The sequence below is a fragment of the Heterocephalus glaber genome, unplaced genomic scaffold, assembly GCF_053883595.1.
Source record: "Heterocephalus glaber isolate CG9 unplaced genomic scaffold, H.glaber_assembly_v1.0 deba00001457, whole genome shotgun sequence".
Classification (NCBI taxonomy): domain Eukaryota; kingdom Metazoa; phylum Chordata; class Mammalia; order Rodentia; family Bathyergidae; genus Heterocephalus; species Heterocephalus glaber.
The window spans coordinates 29,113,266-29,137,170 of record NW_028258305.1 but is presented as its reverse complement, the minus strand read 5'-3'; the positions used below and the strand labels follow the sequence as shown (position 1 = coordinate 29,137,170).

The following is a 23,905-nucleotide window of genomic DNA, read 5'->3' as shown; positions in this document are numbered from 1 at the left end:
CTATGAGCAAGTATGTGGTCTGTTTTGGAGAATGACCCATGTGCAGCTGAAAAGAATGTGTATTCTGATTTTGTGGAGTGGAACACTCTGTAAACATCTGTTAAGTTCATTTGTTCAAGAGTTTGATTGAGTTCTAGTATTTTGTTGTTTATTTTTTTGTCTAGTTGATCTTTTTGTGACAGTGGAGTATTGAGGTCCCCCGCTCCTATTGTATTATTGCTTATTTGATTTTTCATGTCTGTTAGTATTTTTTTTATGTGGTTGGGTGCACTAGTGTTTGGTGCATATATATTTTTGATTGTCATCTCTTCCTCTTGGATTGTTCCCTTTACAAAGATGTAGTGTCCTCTTTTTCTCTCTTAGTGTTGGTTTGAAATCCCCTGGATCTGCAAAGAGGATAGCTACTCCTAATTTCTTTTGGGTTCCTGTCACATGGAGTATTGTTTTCCATCCTTTAACTTTCAGACTGTGAGTTCCTTTTTGAATTAAGTGTGTTTCTTGTATACAGCATATTGTGGGATCTTGCTTCTTGACCAATTCTGTCAGTCTATTTCTTTTGATTGTTGAATTGAGACCGTTAACATTGATGACTATAACTGATACATATTGACTTATTCTTGTCATGACCTTTTCCTGTTGTTAGATTCTTTCCCTTTGCATTTAATTTCTTGTCTTGCCTGATGGATTCATTCTGCTGGGCTTCCTTGGGTTGTGATCTTCATTGTCTTTTCCCAGGATATTTAAAAAAATTTTGGAGTACTGATTTGGTATTCATGAAGTTTCTAAGGCACTCATTGTCTTGAAAGTATCTTACTTCTCTGTCAATTTTGAAAGATAGTTTTGCAGGGTACATCAGTCTAGGTCGGAGGTGGTTTTCTTTTAGGGCTTGAAATACTTCACTCTAGGCTCTTTTTTTTTTTTTGTTAAATTCTTTTATTGGTACATTTTAGGTATACAACACAATTACATTTCTCATTGGGAATTGTACCTTTACATAATGCATCTTGGTTCTTAGTTTTTCTCCATTCCTAGTCCTTCCTTCACCCCTTTCACCCTTCCCTATTTACAAAGACTTTATTTCCATTTTTTCCATTTCTCAGCATTTTTCCTTTCCCTTCTTTCCTTTCCCCTGCCCCTCCCACTACCCCTACCCCTTTGGACCTTTTCTTCCTATTTTGCATTATCGATTATTCATTCTAATCATTGGTACATTTCAGGTATACAATATAATGACATTCATCATTGGAAATTTGCACTTTTACATAATCTCTCTTGGTTCTTATTTTTCACCCTTGCCCAGCCCTCCCTTCAACCCCTCCAGTCCTCCCTATTTTCAAAGATTTTGTTCCTACTTTTCCATTTTCTCATATTAATCCCATTCTCTTCTATCCTTTCCCCATCCCTCCCACTTCCTTCCCCTTTGCCCCATTTCTTCCTATTTCACATTACCTATTATACATTTTAGTCCTTACTTATACTTTCAGTTTCTCACACCAGGGAAACTATTTGGTATTTATACATGTGTGTCCTATTTATTTCACTTAAGAGTATTGCCTCAATGTGCATCCACTTAGCTATAAATGTCTCTAATTTCTCATTTTTTATGGCTGAGTAGTACTCCATTTTATAAAAAAGCCACATTTCCTTTCTCCAGTCTCCAGTTGATGGGCATTTGGGCTGTTTCCAAGTTTTAGCTATTACAAACTGTGCTGCTATGAACATGGGTGCACATATATCACTGTGATATGATTCTTTTAATTCTTTGGGGAAGATCCCCAGCAGTGGAATAGCAGGGTCAAATAGGACTTCCAGTCCTAGTTCTTTGAGGTATCTCCATACTGATTTCCACAGTGGTTGCACCAGTCTACACTCCCACCAGCTGTGGAGAAGCGTTCCTCTTTCCCCACAGCCCCGCCAGCATTTGTTATTGGTTGATTTCATGATAGCAGCCATTCTTTCTGGAGTGAGGTAGAATCTCAGCATTGTTTTCATTTGCATCTCTCTAATGACCAGTGATGTTGAACATTTTTTCATGTATTTATTTGCTATTTCTACTTCTTTGTCTGAGAAATGTCTGTTCATTTCAGATGCCCATTTTCGGATTGGGAGGTTTTAAATTTGGGAGGTCTGATCTTTTTAAGTTCTTTATAGATTTGAGATAGTAGACCTTTGTCTGAGGAAAAGCAGGTGAAGATTTTTTCCTACATTGTGGGTTGTCTCTTCACACTGCTGGTGGTTTCTCTTGCTGTGCAGAAGCTTTTTAATAAGAAGAGATCCCACTTGTTGATTGTTTGTGCTAGTTCATGGGCAACTGAGGTTTTGTTCATAAAATCTTTTCCTACACCGATGTCTTCAAGAGTTCTACCTAACCTCTGTTCCAACTGGTTCAGGGTTTCTATTTTAATATTTAGATCTTTAATCCATTTTGATTTTAGTTTAGTGCTTGGCAAGTGATATAGGTCTAGTTTTAATCTTTGGCAAGTTGAAAGCCAATTTTTCCAGCACCATTTATTAAAGAGGCTATCTTTCCTCCAGTGAGGGTGTTTGGCTCCTTTATTGAAGATGAGATGGCTCAGTGTGTCTGGAGTTGTTTCTGCATCTTCTAATCTGTTCCACTGGTCCTCAGGTCTGTTTCTTTGCCAGTACCATGCTGTTTTTATCACAGTACCTTTGTAGTATAGTTGCAGGTTGGGGATTGTGATACCCCCTGCCATGTCTCTGTTACCTAGAATTGCTTTTGCTATTCTGGGTCTCTTCTTGTTCCAAATGAATTTTTGGATTGTTTTCTCAAGGTCCATGAAGTATGCTGCTGGGATCTCAATTGGAATTGCATTAAATCTATATAGCAGTTTTGGAAGTATGGTCGTTTTCACTATATTAATCCTTCCTACCCAGGAGCAAGGGATGTCTGTCCATTTTCTGATATCATCTTCAATCTCTCTTTTTAGAGTGCTATAGTTTTCAGAGAAGAGGTCTTTGATTTCTTTCATTAGGTTGATTCCTAGGTATTTCAGTTTTTTGGATGCTATTGTGAAAGGAATTGTTTGCCCTATTTCTCTCTCAGTGAGTCTGTCATTGGTGTAGAGGAAAGCTATTGATTTTTGTGTGTTGACCTTGTAACCAGTTACTTGACTGCATTTGGTTATTAAGTCTAGAAGACTTTTGGTGGAGTTCTTGGGGTCTTCTATATAGAGTATCATGTCATCTGCAAATAATGACAATTTGACTTCTTCATTTCCTATCTTTATTCCTTTTATTTCTTTCTCTTGTCTAATTGCCGTGGCTAATGTTTCCAGAACTATATTGAACAAGAGTGGTGATAGTGGACATCCTTGTCTTGTTCCTGATTTTAGTGTGAAGGATTTCAGTTTTTGACCACTCTAGGCTCTTCTTGATGGTTTGTGTTGAGAAGTCTGCTGTGATTCTGGTGGGCTTTCCTTTGTATGTGATTTGTTTCTTTTCTCTAACTGCTTGTAGTATTTTGTTCTTCTGTTGTATTTCTGGAATCTTAACTATCATATGTCTAGGTGTAGATTTTGGGGGGGGCACAGCTAGTTGGAGTCCTATATGGCTCACTTATCTGTGTGTCAAATTCTTTTCCCTCATTTGGAAGTTTTCTGCCATTACTTCTGTGAACAGTTTTTTTTTAATGTCGTTTGCACTATCTCCTGTTTCTTAGTTGACTCCAGTCAGTCTTATATTATTCTTCTTTGCATCACCTAGTACCTGCTGGACGCTGCTATGTAAACTTTCAATGGAATTTGTAATCTCCTGGATATCTGTTTGCATCTGCTTTATGGATTCCATTTGTTTCCTCTGCTGGGATTCCATCATGTTCCTCAGCTCCTCTATTTTTTTTTTTTTAATCTGTGTCTGCTCTAGAGTTATTAATCATGTCTTTCTCTATGGATGCAATCTCTGTTGTTATCTGAGATATAATTTCTTATTTCATTTTTTCCAGATCTACTTTTATTGCCAGTTCAGGGAGTCCAGGTGGTTGGATATCAGATTGTTCCATCTCATTGCCCCTTGGGGTTGCCCTAGGTGATCTGGCAGTCTGGTTTTGAGTTTTGTTTACATGTCTTCTCATTTCAACAGAGGCAGCCTGCTGTACCTTTGTTGAGGTGACTCTTTGCTCGCCCAATGGGCTTCAATTCTCAGCAAGGCTCAGAGAGGCTTTGTTTCTGCTGCTCACTACTGCACCACTTCCTGGGTTCAGAATGGTGGCCTTCTGGATCTCTGCACTGCCCTGTTGTCAGGGCAGGGTTCTGGCTGGGGCTTGTGCACAGTTAAGATGGTATCTGGGCCTGTCCACTTGCATAGCTGTTGTTGGGTGGGCCTTTGGCCAGGGAATGTTCACCGGAGTCACTTGTGTCTGAGTGGTCTCCTGGCTGGGGTGGTACGGACTTACCAATGGTATCTTGGCAGGCCTCTGGCTGTGGCCTGTGTACCTGCACAGCTGTTTTCTGGGTGGCCCTTTGGCTGGGGCCTACATGCCCAAGCTGCTTGTGTCTGGGCAGGGCTCTGGCTGGGTCCTGTGTACCCACGCTGCTCTTGTCCATGTGGCCTTCTGGCTGGGGTCTGGGAGCACTTACCAATAATATCTTGGCAGGCCTCTGGCTGTGCCTGTGTGCCTGCACAGCAGTTTTCCAGGCAGGCCTTTTGCTGGGGCCTGCATGCCCAAGTTGCTAGTGTCTGGGCAGGGCTCTCCCAATTAATATTTATTAGCTAGAACAGCACATCTCAGTTTCTCTGGACAATACTCCACTGATAAATCTTGCTAAGTTGGAGGGGCAATTAATACTTGGTTTCATTTTCTATGGTTGCTGTAACAAATGACCACAAATTGGTGACTTAAAACAATCTAAATGTATGCTCATGGTGCTGGAGGCCAGAATTCTAAATCACTGGGCTGAACTTCAAATGTTGGCAGGGCAGTGCTTCCTCCAGTGGCCCTAGAAATTCTAGAAGAGGTCTGTTCCTTGCCTCTCTCAGTTCCTGGTGGCTACTGACGTTTCTTGTCTTGTGACTCTGTCACTCCAATTGTCAATGCCAGCATCTTCTGCCATCTCTTTTTGCTCTATTTTCACATTGCCTTTGTGTGTGTGTGTATGTGTGTGTGTGTGTGTGTGTGTAGTGTCTGCCTTTTTTTTTATAAGGACACTTTTGAGTGCATTTAGGGTCCACCTCGATAACCTAGACAATCTCATTTATCTCAAGATCCTTAATTTCTTCTGTAAAGAATTTTTTTTTTCAAATAAGGGAACTTTACAGGTTCTGGAAATTAGGACCTACCTAGTAACTTTGGGAGTGATATAGACAGCTAAATTAGGTAGAAATACTGTAGGCAGTCAGACAGGACTGGGCCCTCAAAGCCAGTGCAGAGGATGCAGTAAGACAAAGACTACTAAGACTGAGAAGACTTAAGACTAAGACTACAGATTATCAATCAAGGTTAATGATGTCATCCATATATTCTTGTTACTATTGGGTCAATATTACCTATGTGACTATACTCGTAATCTTATTGGTTGATTACAGTTTTTACCCATGTTGAACCCACCCTTTGTGACTTTTCTCTATAAAACTTCCTTTGAGAAATGGGGTCATTGGCAATCCATTCAGGACCCCTCTTGTCTCTTAGGAGGTATTCTTATTCCCCATTCCTGTTCCCCAATAAATCGTCCTACTCTTAACCTTCATTGTTCCTTAGAATTCATTCTTCGACTTTGGGGAACATGAACTCAGCTTATCTGACATCTAGTAGGTTTGGGAGTTACATCTGTTCCCCTATATCTTTTGGAGGTCCCAATCTAGAGTCTATGAAACAAAAGCAAACTCTTACCTCCATCCAATGATCTCAGTGGGACCCCTAAGTGATACAGTCTTAAGTCTTCTCAGTCTTAGTAGTCTGTGTCTTAGTGGTCTTGGGCTTACTGGGTGGAGGAGGATAGCCTACCCCCAATGAAATAATGGTCTGTCTATACTGGAAATCTCAAAAGGGTGGTACCAATAATCTCAAGCTTCTGTTCATCTCTTAGAGAAGTATGCAAATCTGGCCTTTGTAACTTTAATCTTCTTCAGTTGTACCTCTAGACACAGCTTTGATGTATTCTCATCCTCTGTACTGACTTTGAGGGCCCAGTTTTGTCTGACTGCCTACAATATTTCTACCTAACTTAGCTGGGTATATCAGGAGGGCTATTTTTCAGCCTACCATAACACCTGCCTCAGGAGCCCTTTGTACATATAGACACACTACACATGAGTAACGTCCTTAACAAACAGCCATTGTAATGATAAAGAGCAAAGTCTTCATGATAATAATAGTGGCAGCTCTTCTTTATTGAGTACTTTCTATGTTTCTGACAAAACATATACTAATCTCTGTCTCAGTATTACTCCTTCCCAAATCAAGAATAATTCTCCAGAAGAAAACTTATGACACTGGAGCACCAGAATCTAAACTGAGAAGTCATGAGAACGTATGCCTTGCTTGCCTCCACTTTCTACCTCAAAGCCATTCCCTGGGGCTGGTCATACAGTGGTTCTGGTGCTCCTATTTTATGTAGACTACTTTTCCTATCTTAGTTTTATATTTTCCAGCCCTACCTCTTGATTACTCTTAGCAAGCTTATCTCTAACACCAACATTGGGCTTGATTATGGAGATTATGGACAGCATTTTATTGACTGGGAATGACTTCTTTGGTATGTAAAGTCCTTGATCAAGTAAGTGGGACAAGGTCAGTTCCTGTGCAAAACCTTACTGGCAATAAATAACATTTTTCAAGAGATAGTTTGGAGAGGGCCATAGACCAGGCCTAGGGTGACAAACCTGTCATTATCTCTCCTGTTGCCTTTGGATTGTGTGCTTTCCAATGATTGCCTCCTGACCTGCCTGCTGAGCTCACCGTTTCATTTCTAAAACTTGCACTAAAAAATGGAAGGAGAAAAGAACTAAGATTTGGTGATTGCCCACTGATTCAGGCCCTGTTCCAGGAGTTTTACATGTTGGGCTAAGGATGATATAAATTCCAAGAACATTTTCTTGTGTTATTCCTTGTAGCTGCAATAATAATGTAGCAGGGCAGTTTTAGAGATGCAATATAAGAAGTCTATTTGGTTTAGATAGCACATTTATATTTCTGTTGAAATAAAATTTTTAGTTTTGAATAAAAGCTGGTTGAATTTGTCCTATACAATAGCTAGCATTTTATGGAGGAATTCAGATCACTTTTGCTCAGTTTTAGAAATGATCTTTGGGTCGTATGAAATTTTGTGCATATATATATAAAATGGATTCCTGGAAATTTGACAAAGTCAACAGGCCAAGAGCAGAAATTGGAGAAGATGGTGGTCCATTAGTATGGATGAAAGTTACTGAATCACTCAGAGCCCCATTGTCTTTATCGGCAAAATTGTGATAAGAATTCTTACCTTCTAGATTTTTTTGAGTATCAAAAATGAATTGATGCATATAAAATGCCTAACATATGCTAAATAATAAATAAGTGCTAGCTATCATTGTCATTATCAGAAGTTTTGCTATATATTGAGATTGAATGCTTGTATCTTCCCCCAAATTTATACATTGAAACCCTAACCTGAAAGGAGATAATGTTAGGAAGTTGGGCTTTTGAGAATTTTTTAGGTCACTTCACAGGAGAAGCTGTGATTGGGATTAATTACTTTATTAAGGAGACCCCAGAGAGCTGGCTTGCTCCTTCTACCATGCGAAGTTACAGTGAGAAGTGGTAATCTAAGTCCTGGAAGAGAACCCTCACCACAACTTGACCATATCAGTACCCTGATCACGGACCCACAGACCATGCTTCCCAGCTTTGTGGGAAGTAAATTTTTGTTTATAAGCTACCTAGTTTATAGCACCCTGAATAGATGAAGACAAGCTCAAGATGAACAAGTACACTCACAGTGAGTTTCAGACAAAATGCCATCTTGCTGTAGTCTCTTGAGTATATGTAGTGCCTTCTCGTTTTCCCTTTCCACTTTTGCAGTGGGATAGCAGTATGAATACTACCTTTTTATCCTCCTGGGAGGAGTCTCTGGCCTTGCCAGGTCCCTGCCATTTCCTTCCCTGTGAACCTGTGGACTCCACCTCAGTTAGAATAACCTTCACTTGAGCTAGCCTTTGCTCTGTTTATATGCTTATCTGTACTCTTCCAGACCTGCTGCTGGAGAGCAAGGAGGGTATCTTACTTCTGAATCTTTACTACTTGGCATAATTCCTGAAACACGGAAAAGGCACTAAATGTTCTCACTCAATTGAATTTAATAAAGTTTCAACTTTTTAAAATAGAAACAAAAATTGAGATCGAATATTTCTTCTAATCCAATCTTCTCTTGTGGGATAGAAGATCAATGCCATTGAATTCTTTTGAATATTTTTTACATTCTTTCCTAAATCTTATTTACTTATTCAACTTTTGTGACTTTAGACTAATTACATAATGGATTTTGGTTTTTATTTCATCTTCTGTTACTCAGATGTTAGCCCACCATTAACACTACATGCTAACATTTGAGGGCATTGAGTTACATCCTTTCTATGCATAATCTTATTTAATCTTTTCTAAAACCCTATTAAATAGATATTATTATTATTATATCTATATCTATTCTCCCCCCCTCCCCGTTGTGCTGGGATTGAGCCTAGGGCCCTACACATGCTAAATAGCTACCACTGAGCTACACTCCCAGTCCCTAAACTATTTTCTTAAACTACTTTAAGGGAAGATTCTGAGAAAGAAAATATAATTCAGTCTGACTAAATGCTAATTGAACACGTACTAGAATTCTATGGAGGCACTAGATTACTCTCTGAAAAAGGAAGCAAGCAAGGAAGGAAGGAAGACAAGAAGACAGTATAGAAAGGCCCGGATTAAGGTGACACAAGTGAGCGACGTACAGCACCACATACAAAGAGTCACTCACTGTCAGATGCCAACCTTGCACTTGACCTACAACTTCAGACTATGTGCCTTGCTTGCTGTGCCCTAGTGCCAGCGTTTCTCACTGACTTTTGCTCTTGGGGAGCTCAAAGTCTAGCAAAGATCTCATATCAGTATGGGTCTCACCAGGGGAGAGAAACTGCACAGTGATTTGAAGAAGGAATGTTTAATATAAAGAATTATTAACTAGCAGATAGTTCCAAAGGGAGAGAATATGACAAGTCAAGCCAAGGAGCTTTGACCTTCAGGACAAGAGGGAGGACTTGTTTTTCCCTTAGAGCTGTGCCTGAGGGAGCATGACTTGCCCTATTTATTAGGCAACACTAGACTCTGCAGCATTTCCTTTCGGATCACCCCAGGCATTTAGGCTATTTAAAAAATCTAAATAACATTTCAGTCAAACTAACATTCCAAGAGAGAAACGTTTTAATCTGCCTTTTCCCAGAATGGCCTTTAGGTCTTGGAGAAAAACCAGGCTGGGTGATGGGCCATATACTGTATCTGGAGATTTATGGGAACTCAGAGGTTTTGGCAAAGGTACATATACATCTCAAGGAAAAATTAAATATAATTTGATATCATACAAACTACACAGTAGAATTTGAATGCAGGTCAAATCACAACAGCTGTTTATTATCTTTCATTTAAACTACAATGACAGAATTGCTTAAACAAATTCCTTTCCCTTCTAAAACTTTCAAAGTATTTAATATTTGCATAATGATTAATCTCCAGCTCCAGGAGAAATTTCCAAAGGGAGAGACAACACAGAAGCAATTTAAATTGTAACAATATGGCAAAGAGGGAGAGTGCCAAATCCTCAGATTTGGGGCCTATTCTCAGGAGAAATCTAAATAACAGTGGTCACCCTTCTTTTGAAAACTAAACAGAGGACAGGAGGATGGCCAAGAGGACACAGTCCCAAACATTTGGCCAATACATACTAACTAGCTCAAAGGTATAGCAGCAATAAAGGAATTAGACCACACCCCATATTTATGGAATGATAGATCTTGAATATGTCAACAAAATTTTATTTTGTCATTTCAAAGAACCAAATCCTTATTCTCAGAACCCTGGAAATTCCTCTCCCATTTTTATTCTCCTAATCTGGGGAAAGTTCTGAATATTTTCTCTCTTTGTTTTTAAATTAAGAAACTTTTGTTTGAGATACTCACTATATAGTCCAAGCTGACCGTGAACTCACTATTTATGTAGCCCAGGGTGGCCTTGAACTTGCAATCTTCCTGCCTTAGCCTCTCAAGAGCTGGAATTATAGGCATCTACACCACACCCAGCTTCTGTATATTTTCTTTTTCATAAAGGGCCTTCACTGGCTGTTTGTGTGCTGTGATTTTGGGGGGTGCTGGGAAACTTTTGGCAGTGGAAGGTAGCAGGCTTGAGGTGCACTCTTCCCCATCTGTAGTTGAACTAAACAGTTCAGGGATTGGGCTAGATCAATGGCTCTTGGCCTGGTCACACTTTAGAATCACCAGGAGAAATAAAAATAATACCTAAGGTTATACCCTGCCTCAGGCCAATTAAATTGGAATCTTTGTAGGTGGACCAGAATGTTAGTATTTTTAAAATACTTCCCAAGGTCTGTGATTTGGATGTGGTTTGAGTGTGTCTGTCAGGGGTTCATGTTGGAGGCTTGGTCCTTAGTGCAGGTCCTTGGGCAGTCACAGGACCTTTAAGGAGTGGGGCTGGTGGGAAGTCTTTAGGTCACAGGGGCTGGATGTTGTCCTCCAAAGGGATTAGAGTAGTTCTCTTGGGACCCCTGAGCTGACCAGAGAGTGAGCTGTTACAAATGTGAGCCTGACACTTGGCTTCTGGTTTGTGGAAGGGATCATTTCTTCTTACATGCGCTCCTGCCCTGTGACTGTCATCTGTGCTCAGGCCCTCACAAGAGGTCAAACCAAGGCCCCCATTGCCTTCATCTTGGACTTTGAACCACTCGAACTAAACAAGTCTCTTTTGTTTATAAAATTTGCCTGCCTCAGGAATCTCTTTATAGTAATACAAAAGACTAAAATGCCAAGTGACATGAATATACAGCCAGGGTTGCAAAGCACTTCTTGTTCTAATACTTGGTGCACTGATACTTCTGTGATAAACATCCTCTTGCTCAGTGGTAGGATCCTTGCCTGGTGTGCTTGAGGCCCTGGGTTTGATCCCCAGCTGTGAAAAATAAATTAATTAAACATAAAAATTATTTTTAGTCACATAAACTCTCATTGAGAGTCTACTGCATGTGAACATTTATGTACATTTGGACTAAGTTGGAAGCACACAAAAATGAAAACACTGATATTAAGGAACAGAGGTAAAGGGAATTTTTCTCTAGCTTTTCTAAAATATTACATTGTTTTCATAATTAAAACACTTTTTCCCTGCTCTCTCATTTTGCACTTTTGGGTATGAGGTTGATTTTTTTTTTTTGGTATGGGGGATCGATATATGAGGTTGATTCTATAAGATTGTTGACATCTCTGTCATTTGGTTAGATCTTGGTTTCTCAAATAACATTCTGTCTCTTTGGTCTGCAAGGGTAGTTTGAAAGTTCTGTGTGGGTATACACATTTTCATTGTTGAGGGCCTAATATAAAGTGGTCATTCAGTTCATATTCAATTATAATGACTCAACATATCTCATGACTCAATTCTGAAACCCAGTACAAAATGCATAGGTCATGCATAATATTCATCAACCCTGGCCCTCATAAATATTCATCTAATGTGTCATCATTAGAGGGTTATTAATGTGTCAAAGATATTTGTGGAGAAAAGGAAAGTGGTATGTTCTCTACTCATTCCTATTTGAAAAGCAAAATTATTTTTAGAGTACTCTGATAAAACCCATTAATAAAGGGAAGTTTCTTTTAAAAAGAAGTTTTCTGTTTTCAATCTAATTACTGATGTTTTGATTTTGAATGGACATCAACCTCTGGTGGACAATTTAAATAACTCAATTCAGAGAATAGTATTATAAAGCAGTGTTCATAAAAGGTTACATTGATGCTTTACTGATAGTAGTTTGGAGTTGATTTACTAACATCAAGAGATAGCAGGTATTCATTCCCTTGTCTCCTAAAGACTATTGGATCGGCTTAGTATACATACTGTGAATAGAATACAACAGTGATTGGAAAACTTTTTCTCTAAAGGGCAAATAGTAATTAGTTTAGGCTTCACTACTCAACTCTGGAGTTGTAGCACTAAAGCAGTCAGAGAATATGTACATAAATGTGTCTGTTCCAGAACTCAGGTAGCAGAGTGGGTTTGTCTTGAGGGCCATAGTCTGTCTGTTCCTGGCAAGGAGCAAACTCAATAAGGTGTTATGCTGACTCTCAGGTTGCAATGAGAGGTGGTCAGGAAGGACTGGAAATTTTAATTATTCTAAAGAAGCTATGAGCATGTAGTCCATTTTGATAGGAAAAGTCATGAGAAATCATTAATGATAGTTGAGCAGTAATAGCAATCTTTACTAATTAATGTTTGCTGAGAACTTAATGCTTGACATGTGTTATATCATTCAATCTTCATAGTAACTTTGGGGTAGGTATTATTCTAGACCCATTTTGTAGATGAGGAAACTGAGGTATGCAGAGGTTGCATAAATTTCCCAAAGACATACAAGTAGTAAATATTACAGTTGAGATATGATAATCTGACTTCGGAGACTGCTCTACCAATGAAGAATTACTGTCTCCCCACAGAGGGCAGAGCCAAGTCCAAAGTGATCAAGCCTGGGAGGGAACAGAAAGACTCTATATAGACACTGTAGAGTCTGCTCAGGTTTTAGGGATTCATCATGCAGGAGGCAGGGCAAGAATAGTGCCCTGGGTTCTCCACTGTAGGGAGATGGATTTTCATGGGTCTCTTATATTTCTGTGTGTCTTCAAGCAGAAGTACTGAGAGCCTTTAATTCAGGTCTGTTTTTTCAAGGATGCTTGCATATTGAACAACTTTAGAAAATAAAGTTTCCCTCTGAGACAGAGAGAAGATTTGTTTGCTCAAAGTACAATAAAGACAATTTCTCCATTTCGGACAAAGTTGGGCAAATTTGCTTGTAGCCTATTATAAAGATTGGGGAAGCTGGCCATGGTGGGGCACACCTGTAATCCCAGTACTCTGGGAGACTGAGGCAGGCGACTTGTTGAGTATGGGCCCAGCCTAGGCAATTTAACAACTAAGTGAGATGCTATCTCAAAAATTAAAAAAAATAACAAGGGCTGGGAGTGTAATGAAGCATGAAGACCTTGGGTAGAATCCTCAATTCTGAAATTGAAAAAAAATTTTAAAAGATTAGGTATCTTCTTCAACTATGATGGAAGGAGCCCCTTGTGTGTGCAGCATCTACCTGGGGTACTCTGTGTTATCCCCTTTGAAGTTAGAGGCAAGAGAACAGATGGTAACATGAATTTCATGTTGTTTGCTGTACTTAGGGCAATAAGATTCTTTGTCTTTGCCACAGGAATCTCAGTTCTCTGCTAGTATCCACAGATCCATGGCAGGCTAACTTGTTATCTTGCAAGCCAAGTAAAAATCTCAGACCTCTCACAGTTCTTGACATACACAGGAAGCACAACAGGTCATGAAGTCTGGCCCGAGGATCAAGGCTGAACACTCAGCCTGCCTTTGTGAACTTTTTAATTATGGATGAACAAAGGCGAGAAGCCTGTACCGAAGCTAGAGAGAGGCAAGTCTCTGCAAGCACCTGCAGCTCTTGATTATATAACTGTCAGAGGGCTTTGCTCCTCTAAGAAGTTCTGAAACCGGCCACATGGAGATTAAGATGCAATGTGGATTCCATAGAATGATTTTCAATGAATCATAGCGGTAACACAAATATTACATTCCAGAAAACTAGTACAGTGTAGTGGGCCCCAAACTTAGCTGCCCATCAGAATTGCATGGTAACATTAAAACAGCACTAAAACAGATTCCTGAATATTTTGGGGAAAGGCTCAGACATCAGTAGTTTATAAAAGTTTCTGAGATCATTTAGATGCCATTAGTCCTTGCACTGTTTTGATGATATGCACTGAATTGTACTGCAGACAGATTCTGCTTCCATACCATTTGTTCTTCATTTGTTACAGAAGATTTGTGCTATCTAATATGTGTCTATTTAAAGTAAAATTTATGGAAATTTTAAGTTCAATTCTTCAATTGCATTAGCCTGACTTCAGGTATGTGACAGCAACATGTGGCTAGTGGCTACATTATCATATGGCACCGACACAGCAGTCCCATCCCACAGAAAGTTTGAGTAGGTAGAGTTGCTTTAGAATATTTTAACATATCAGAAAGGAAGAAAGCTATCAATGGCTACGGGGATTTCACCAAAGACTCAGGAGCCAACATGAATAAGCTTCTATTGGCCAGAGATGAGATAATTTGAGCATTAATTAGAATAATAACTAATGAACTTTAATATATTAAATATAGTTAAACCTATTAACTCATAATCATACTAAAATAAGTGATTAGTGGTTTTGCGAGAATGATAGGAAACCAACTTACTGTTTGGTAACTGGAAAACAAAGGGTTATGAAGCATTTAATCCATTCTGTTTATAAAGGAAGGCTGGATAAATGCTTGAGATAGTTTTGAGATGCTCAGCAGAAGGCTCATTAGCTGGTGTAAGGGCTGAACACCTGTCGTCCTTTGGAGTGCCCAATTCTGTAACATGTCCTCTATTGGCTTTTCTTCTTTCTTTCACTCCCCATATGCTGCACTCCTGTTCTCTGGGACCCTCAAAGAAATACTTCATGAAAATCTCTATCTCAGGCTCTGCTTTGGTGGGTAGGTGGGGGACCCAGGTTAGAACAGCCTTTTAGTTCAAATGCTTGAAATACAACCTACCACCACCTGGCATATGGATTTGGTTGCTTGGTTCAGATTGTACTCCTGGTCAAATGTCCCGAGAGGGACTGATCTTTTCAGAGATGTAGGTGGGACCTGAAGTCTAAGAGGTAGAAAAGAATGATAGTTGTGAGAAGCAAAATTGAACACAAACTTGCCTTCTAACAAGATTCACCAGGTGATTTGTATGTACCTTAAAACTAAACAGTTGTGCTTCACAGAGAGTAATAATTACTTGGCTTAGTCATATTTTTAAACGTGATAAGATGTTGACCAAAGGTCAATGGGGGAAGGAGAACATATATTGTTCTATGGGAGTGGGGTTGGAAGTAGAAAAGTGAGACTGAAAATACTTTAAATTAGCATTCTGGAAAATAGATAATATGCGGCAGAGTATAAAATGTATAATATGGTAAAAAGCATAATAAACTAGTACACAGAGTGTATGCAGGGAGTACCTGGGTTGTTAGACTGCACCATAAATCTGAAAAAATCTTGGAGTAGGAAAATAACCCCCCAATTCAGCAGAAAACGGCATTCACATCACTGTAGACACATAGCAGCCCTCATCAGAGGATTGTTAAATATTGGACCCTAGGCTTATATTGAGAGGGGATGCCTGTGAGGGAGGCAGAGCCAGTGCTGGCAGTCCACAACCTCCTCGGTTTACTGTGGGCTCCTCCTCCCTTCACCAAGCCTCTTACATTGTTCTCCCTCAGAGCACTACCTCTCTCTTCCATGCAAAAACTCCCAGTGATAGGCATGGGGAGCTGGTAGATGTTTAATAACAAGCTCTCCAGAAAAAAAAAAGCTCTAATATGTAGCGTTTTCAAATTTCCATTGTATATGTACTCCCACATGGCTGATTGTATGCCACCAATGTGATGTTTGCTGAACACAGAGGTGGGAGATGGTACGAGTTGGCTCCAGTAAACAACAGGAAGTAAGTGAAAGAAAGAAGGAAAATAAAAGGTAGAAAGTATGTTGTAGAAGTTTATAGCCTTCCCAGAAGTGGGACAGTCGTAGTGATGACCTAGAGGGCTTCCTTCTACTTTGTTTGCAATGATTCAGAAACCCAGCAGCCTCTTCAAATATAAAGCAAATGTCCAGTGAGCTTGCCTGGTCTTGTTGGTGATGCATTGCAGATCTGGCCATGATCCAGTCTATGGCCTATCTCTGAGCTTTAACATTATTGTGAACGTCTTTATATTATAGCTTTGAAAGAATCTGAAACTCAGCTGGAGAAAAGGTTGTTGGACAGCAGAGTGACTTGTCTTTCGTATACATTGAAGCTTCTTTTGGAAACATCAGCTAGGCTTTGGAATGCTCCCACCATCCCTAAGGATACCTCCCTGCGCTCTTGCCTAGGTGTAGTACTAATGACCCCCCACTTAGTTTCCTGAGGTGCTACACACCCAGCTTCTTTGGCCTCAGTTCAAGCCATCACCTGGTTTCCTTGGACATCATCCAAGAGCTGCATACCTGTTTTCCAGAGGGCTCCTAGCTGGCACATAGCTCCTTTCCCTTGGCAAATAATGCAAACATTGCCAAATAATGCATATCTAACTTGTCACAGACACTGGCAGGTAGCTTAGGCTGGTCCCCCTACCCACATACACTGCCTTAGAGGCTCATGGTGGCTCTCTAAGGACCTGATCAAGGGGTCTCATCCCCTCTGGGCACCTCCTTAGCTGTATACCATTAATTCTGTTTGCTGCAGCTCTGGGCCAGCCCAATACTCTAATGTCATACTCACCAGCAAAGCACACACCTGAATCTCCCCTCACTGCTCTGGCTGCTCAGCTTTTGCTTTTCCTTGGAAAGCATCCAGTGCTAGAAATCTAGCTTACTACAGATAGCCCAGATAAATACTTCTTAGCTTACACACACATACTCACAGAGAAAATTGTGTAACCTTTTCTTTTTTTGGTGTCTTATCTGATCCATGATGAGTTACAGGAAAGACACACTTTCTCTGGCAAGTTAAAAGTGTTCTTTTTTTTATCCTAGTATTTGTTTAAAATATAACGTCTTGGTAGTTTTCTCCCCAGGTGAAATATATATTCATCTTTAGATTTATGATTTAGTTTTTATTTCCTCTGAAATAAAGACAACAGTAGTGAAAGGTCCCTTCTCTGACAGAGCTGAGGCTTCTTCTCTGAGGATTCTCTGCCAGCCATCCAAAGTCACAACTAGTTTGGTTTATTCCTTACAATTTTCACTTTCTTCCCATAGGTTTTCCTCCTCTGAGCACATAAACATATCACCACTCTTCTTTACTAAGACGGGGCCAGTTCATACCATTTAGAACATTCTCTACTCTGACAAAAGGACTCAAATGACTCCCTACAGCTTTTGTGTTTCCCCAGGTTGGAAAAGGGAGGGGGTCCAGAGGTCAGTGTGTCCTTTCCTGCCAACTGAGAGCCTTGTTCCACCCACTGACTCGTCCACTCAGAGTGCAGGCCAAAGGTCTCTGAGAGGCTGAAAAATGCCTTTAATTCAAGCCCAGATTATACAAGAAGGAATTCTAGCTTTTTGCTGTCAGGCTGGAGAGGGTAACCAAGCTAGAGCATCTTTGACCTTTCTTCTTTCTCTCAGATGTCCAGTGAACTTGTGTCCAATTTATCCTGCAGCGCTCCACAGAGAGTTTCATTCTATGATGGCTCTGGTGAGTTTGGAAGGCTGCCAATCTAGACACAAACATGAGAGTGCCTTGGGGGAGAGATTCTCCCAAAGTTTGCAGTTGTCAGAAAGATGAATATCACCCAATGGCTCTGAAAGAAAAGATGAAAGGGATTACATTGTAAGCAGTTGTGAGAGTAGACTGCCCAAGCCACTAAGCTCAAGATGAGGCAGGACGTACAGCAGAAAAGATTGTGCACCAAAATTGGCAGCAGTACGAGCAAGATTTGGGGGAATTTACTAGAGGAGGCCAAGTTGAATGGGCACTAATGAGCTGATGACTCAAATCTAGGAACAAGTCAAAGCATAGCAACTGAAGCTGTCCATGGAGGTGAGGTGCTGTATAGTTGTAATGTTCCCTAGGAACAGGCATTGGGTTGTGCAGTGAGATTGGCTGACCCCAGACCAGTGAACAAGCTACCAAACACTGAGCTAACTTAAGGACTGTAAAAACGCCCACAATAATGTATGTGCTCAAACAAGTTAGCTCTCCCCATCTTTTTCTTTTTTCTTTTTGTACCAGGGATCGAACTTGGGACCTTGTGCTTGCAAGACAGGCGCTGGAACCACTGAGCTAAATCCCCGGCCCTCCCCATCTTTTTTCTTGTTTGTTTGTTTTCTAAATGCTGGGCATCAAGTCCAGGACCTTGCATATGCTAGGCAAGTGCTCTACCAGTGAGTTATACCTTCAATCCTCGCCTTGTCTTTTATTAAGGCCTTTCTTTGGATCAAAGATTAAAATAGATGTGGGCAGATCTTACAAATGGAAGAGATCTTTGAGTCTAGTATATTATAGGTACTCAGAAAATACTTTATTGGTTACAACATAATAATAATGCCAAGGCAGTCTATGGTAGTGGACTTTAAAGGAGTAGGAGGTGGTAGACAAATGTTCAGAATGTCCCACAGTCATATACAGTGTTGGTCCACGACTGGGCTACCTCTCTGCTGGGACAAGGCTTCATCGTTTATTCTAAATGGATACATGTTAGATATTCCTTTGGCTTTGGGTGGGTATACAGCATTAATACAAGTCATGGAAGCATTAACATGAAATCTGGGAAGTAGCTATTCCCTAATTCTCCTCACTCACTTCCCACCACCTCTAGTATATTCGCTATTGTTCTGCCTTGTGCAGTTAGGGCTTACTTAGTTTTCCTTATAAGGCTGTTTCATGGTTTCAAGCTCTCACTATAGGAAGGTTTTCCTGGTGTTCTGCCTGAGTTGCCTTCTGCTTAATTTTAGTTCATTACGTCTGTAAAGACAAGGAGGACTTTATGGGGGCAAAAGGCCCAGTCATTGTGGGAAGAATGAATCATTCTATGAACTGGGAGATGGGCTGGAAGGCAGTTGAAGGGCAGGAAGTTGGGGGTGGATGTTTATTGAGAATAGCAGCAAAAATCTGGCTTCTCTCTTCATTCCTCCCACTAGGGGGTGCCCCAGCATCCTGGAATAATGACTATTATTAGGAAATTGAGGTTCTATGGGGCACCTCCTCATAGCAGGGCACTGGCTGACCCAGGCTTCCTGTATTTCTGCTATGAGTTGAGAACATGGGTTCGGGGATCAAATTAGTAACAGCACAAATGCCTCTTAAGTCATGGAAATTTCTAGGGATACTCTGAGTTCTCTAGGACTCATTGATCTTGAAATCAGTGGCTGGAGTAGCTGTGCACCAAAAAAGTCCTCTTGTGCCTAGGAGAGGTGGCAGCATAAGGTTTTATACTTGAGAGTGAAGAAGTTATGGGGATAAGAAATACAGTAATGAAGTTGAGGGATTGATTGAAAGTTAGGAATGGAGTAGAGCTCAAAGGATGTGATGAAGCCCAGGGAGAGGAGAGGGTATTTTGAGGGTCTCAAAATACCAGACCTTCAGATTTGCCTCCTTGAAACTTTTAGTTGTGCGTGTTTTTGTGGAAAGAACATGGATCTTGGATCTTGACAGACATGAGTTTAAGCTTTCAATAGTTACATGACCTTGGGGACTGGGCAAGTTATACAGCCTTTTTGATTGTCAATTCTCTGCTCCTCTGGGGGGAAAAGGCTTCATCTGTTTATTCCAAATTGATAAATGGCAACTTCAAGGTGGAATTAATGATAACACATACTAAATAAATGCTCTTCCCTCTTTCCTTGTTTTCCTCCTAGAGAATGGCTGAGGGCAAAGAAAGATGTTCTTACTGTTACGGTTCTGGTGTTCTCAAACTTTGGAGTTCCAGTGCTGCAGCTCTAGGGCAACAGGGGCCTCCTCTGGGGTTTTCAGCACTGAAAAACTTCAATGAGTGTGCAGGATCCTTCTGACTGGATTCTCAGCTCACCCAGGCTTGTGTGACAGTGTTTCATTCCTTAGAAAGCAGTTTCCCACAATATAGGCCCTAGATCAGCATTAGTAGAGGGACTTAGAATCTGGGCTCCTGCAACTGGACTTTCTGAAAATGTTTTAAAAATTTATTTATTTATTTATTTATTTTGGTACCGGGGATCGAACCCAGGTCCTTGTGCTTGTGGGCCAGGCGGTGGAATCACTGAGCTAAATCCCAGCCCGACTTTCTGAAATTTGAAAGCAATTATTTATGAATTTACCCATTCTAGGAAACACTCTAAATCTGTCAGAGTGTATTTTGTGGGGGAGAGTTGGAGCTTTTGAGCAGACTTTCACCTTTTCCTCCTTGTCCTCTTCTTCTCCTCCTCTTTCTCCTTATTCTTCTTTGAAGGAAGAATTTTTTTTGAAGTTAGTTTTTAAAAAAATTGACATATGAAAATTATACATATTTATGGGGTACCATGTGATATTTCAACACATGCATCCATTATGTAATGTTCAAATTTTTGTTCTGGAAACATTGCAAATCCTTTCTTCTAGCTTTTTTGAAATATACAGTACATTATCATTATCTCCAGCCATCCTCCTGTGCAACAGCACACCAAAACTTACTTCTCCTACCTGTAACTTAGTACCCACTGATGGGCCTTTCCCCAGCCCTCCCTCCCACCTACTTTCCCCAGCCCCTGGTAACCACTACTGCACTCTCAAATTCTATGGGATCAACTTTTTAGATTCCACATATGAGTGAGATCATGCAGTGTTTTTCCTTTTGTGCTCAGTTTATTTCACTTAACATAACGTCCCCATCCAGTTCCACTGAGGGCAGACATCTTGCTGCTTTGAAAATCATCCTCCACAGGTGATCTGACCCTGCTATTTATGGAGTCATTGCTGCCATAGCTACTTACTTACTTCCCCTAGAACTTACTAAATGTTCACAGAAACAATTGTTGTGAAGGTCGCCGGAGGCCATTTCTGTGAACATCTGCTGAGCCAAAGCTATTCAGAAAGGGCCATGTGATTGATTCCTGAGCCAAAATGAGAACCCAAGACAGCAGTCCTCCCTACCAGCCCCCAACAGTGGTGGCACCTGCAGCTCGAGCAGAGACTATTTAAACCGATAGAGGCCAAGCTCTGGATGTTTTCCTGGGGATTAGGTGCAACTAGGAAAAGGCTGTTCACCAGTTACCTCTTCCCCTGTGTAGCATTCGCTGCCAGATTAGTTGCGTTTGGACTGAGGGTTGGGGCAAAAATGAGACCTTCTAAAGCTATGGACTCTGACCTCTCAGTCCAGAGAAATATAGATTCTGGAGACTTTATACAGCATTCCTCCTGATGACAAAGGCTGTGGTGGCTGGCTTTGCAGAAGGAACTTAAGATGATGCATCACTTTCTGAGAAATGGCAGTCGCATTGGGAACCACATTTTTGCCTAGTTCCTGCGGCCCTTGAGGCCAGAGGATTGCCCTTGGGGGAATCTCTGCATTTTAGAACTGCAGTGGGTGTTCAGAGCATGCTCAGAGCTGCAGAAAGATTTTGCAATAAGAATTCCTGTCAGTTTCACAGTGCTCAAAATAAGCCTAAAAAATGCTGCCAGAAAGGCAGTTATTGCTATCTTAAATCCTTGTTGGAACAAAATGTGAAATAAAAACTAGTAAAATACAACAAAGCAGGTCATTGTTCAGCAAGCATTAAGTGTCCTGAGTATCTAGCTGGCCTGCTGGCTAACTCCAGAAGGTCAGGGCCCAGCTCTGTAGAGCTGCTTTCAGCCTCCAACCTTGAGGTTGGGATAGGATGGAGTTGGGGGAGTCTGCATCTTTGAAGGGGGTGCTGGTGGGAAAGAAACATCATTTTTTTGCTCTTCCCAATCTATTCTTTCCTTTTCTGTTTTCTAGGAACAAGAAGATCCACCTGACTCAACCAGACATAGCTCCCTTTCCTAATTTACTGTTCCATTCCTAAGGCTTTCTCCCTTTGGGCTCAGTGTGGACAGACAGGCACACAGCAGGACAGACCTGCAGACCCTACAGACAGCGCCTTGTGGAGGCACAGCAGCCCTTCCCTGGGCCGGAAGCAAAGACCCACCCCAACCTCTTTCCTGTCCTTCATCAGTCTTTGCTGAACCTGGAAAGGAAATGTGTTCCAAAGGCAGGAAATGACCCAGAGACCTTAACAATATGTAAAAAGCTGAGCGGGTGTTTCCTCCACTTTGTTTCAAACTATCTTAATGTGTGTCCCAGGAAGCCTAACCTCTTGCCAGATGGAGATCTGTTTTTTGGCATCTTCCATCCCCGGCTGGTGACATTTGCACATTTTAGAAGGTAAACCTGTGCCCCACATCTTCAGACTTGCAGAGAGGTGTAGTCCCAGGGAAGTCCTTCAGTCTCTGGCTGACAGCTCCGATCATCTGATCTGCTTCATCTGTAGCCGAACTGCTGCTGGACTCCAGCCTAGAACACAGGCACGCTGAGTCTGTTCTCGAAGATTTGCAGAACCTGAAATCAAAGTGCCTGGTGCTGCCAGAAAAGGCTGGCTCCCTCTCCTGCTTCTTAATCCCTTCTAACCAGGCGTCCCTAAAGAAACTCGATGAGTCAGAAAGGAAGAAAATGTGTCTGAGGGAGATCTGTGGGGTGGGCTGGCTTCTTTCACTGCTTCTGAAAACTCCTTTCTGTTTTCCAGTGCCAGTCATGCTTGGGGGTTTGCTTTTACTTTTTCTGTTTCTTCTTCTGTCACCTCTCACTTACCATGTTACTCTCATTTACCATGCTGGGGATGAGCTCTGCAGGAGCAGGCGACTCTCTGATGGAGTATGAGTCACTGCTGCAAAGGAGTATAGACTTCGCTTTTGTCCACAGGAGCAGGGTAAGAAAAAGCTCCCACTCCTGCTTCCGGAAGGAACCATCACTCAACTGCTTTGTTCTAGCCCCAGGGCCTGTACTTTTCACAGGTTTTTAATTTTTACTGAGCATTATCCATCAGCCTTCCCACCAAAGGCTGTGCCAGCTGGAGTCTAAACACACCAAAGTGGTTTCTGGGATACCTGCTCCAAATGGGGATCCCCCACTCCAGTGGAAAGTACTGTAGTTGCATGAAAAAAGTGCCCAACTCGCGACATGTTCAAACTGCTAAACAGGAAAAAGTCTAGAGAATTCAGTGTATTTATTGACATCTGACTTACAGAAAGCCCCAGCAAAAAGCTTCCTTTTTGAGAAGTTCCACATCAGTCTGGTAGAGACGGGTTCCAGGGAGGGCATTGCTCCACTGAATTCTAGCCTCAGACACCTGTCCTCCCATGCAGAGCTGCTCTCTAAAATTGTGTTGTTTATTAGGAAATTGGTTTTTAGAAGTGTCTTCTGATAAGCTTGGATTTATCCCTGAAAGGGAATATGGGCTCTGTTACAAAACAGTAGCTTAATATCAGAGACAGGATGTATCAACTGTATGTAGCTGTTAGTAAATAGTAGAAGCTAAGAGAGCTTCACAAAAGGAAACATGGCCGTGTCTCCTCTGCCTATAGAAAATGGACTGGGAAAAAGCTAGGAACAGGAGACAGAAGGTATCTTTCCACCTATTCACATCAGCCCAACAGGATAAGTAACTCATATTACGATCATTTCAACCCTAATGAAGAAGAGAAACTATTGGCTCAGAAGGAAAAACAAGGGGTTTTGATTTCAAGCTATATTTAAGCCTCAAAGAACTGTTGTCAAGGTCACTGACATAATCCAAGAGACTTTGGGCTACAATAACAAGAATTCAAGGTGAGTGAAATAAATATAAATGGACAGAAAAATCAAGACTAGATTAAGGTAAGGTTGAGGATGGTTAATAGTTATGGAGAGGGCTGGGGATTTAGCTCAGTGGTTCCGCCGCCTGCCTCGCAAGTGCAAGGTCCCGAGTTCAATCTCCAGTACCAAAAAAAAAGAGAATTATATTCTCATTTAAATATACAACAGAGTGAAAGAATCTGCCATGTTTTCTTTGACGCCTGTTTTGGATGCTTGACCATTGAGGGCCATTTAGTTCTCTACTGCGTTCCCAGGTAAAGACTGGAAA

The 23,905-nt window shown here is 41.0% G+C and overlaps 1 protein-coding gene and 1 long non-coding RNA gene across 2 annotated transcripts in view; one reads left to right on the top strand and one right to left on the bottom strand.

Annotated features, from left to right (window-relative positions):
• LOC147827009 (uncharacterized) overlaps positions 1 to 9,160 on the bottom strand; it is a 29,671-nt gene extending 20,511 nt beyond the window's left edge. The window contains exon 1 of the long non-coding RNA XR_015452999.1: positions 7,934 to 9,160. This is a non-coding gene — a long non-coding RNA (uncharacterized LOC147827009). The remainder of the gene's footprint in view (positions 1 to 7,933) is intronic.
• The window catches only part of LOC101708837 (uncharacterized), a 148,562-nt gene that overhangs the window by 87,601 nt on the left and 37,056 nt on the right, over positions 1 to 23,905 (top strand). Inside the window, exon 2 of the mRNA XM_087216106.1 lies at positions 21,745 to 23,610. Within this exon, the coding sequence (XP_087072232.1) occupies positions 21,745 to 21,811 (67 nt within the window). The 3' untranslated portion in view covers positions 21,812 to 23,610. The remainder of the gene's footprint in view (positions 1 to 21,744; positions 23,611 to 23,905) is intronic.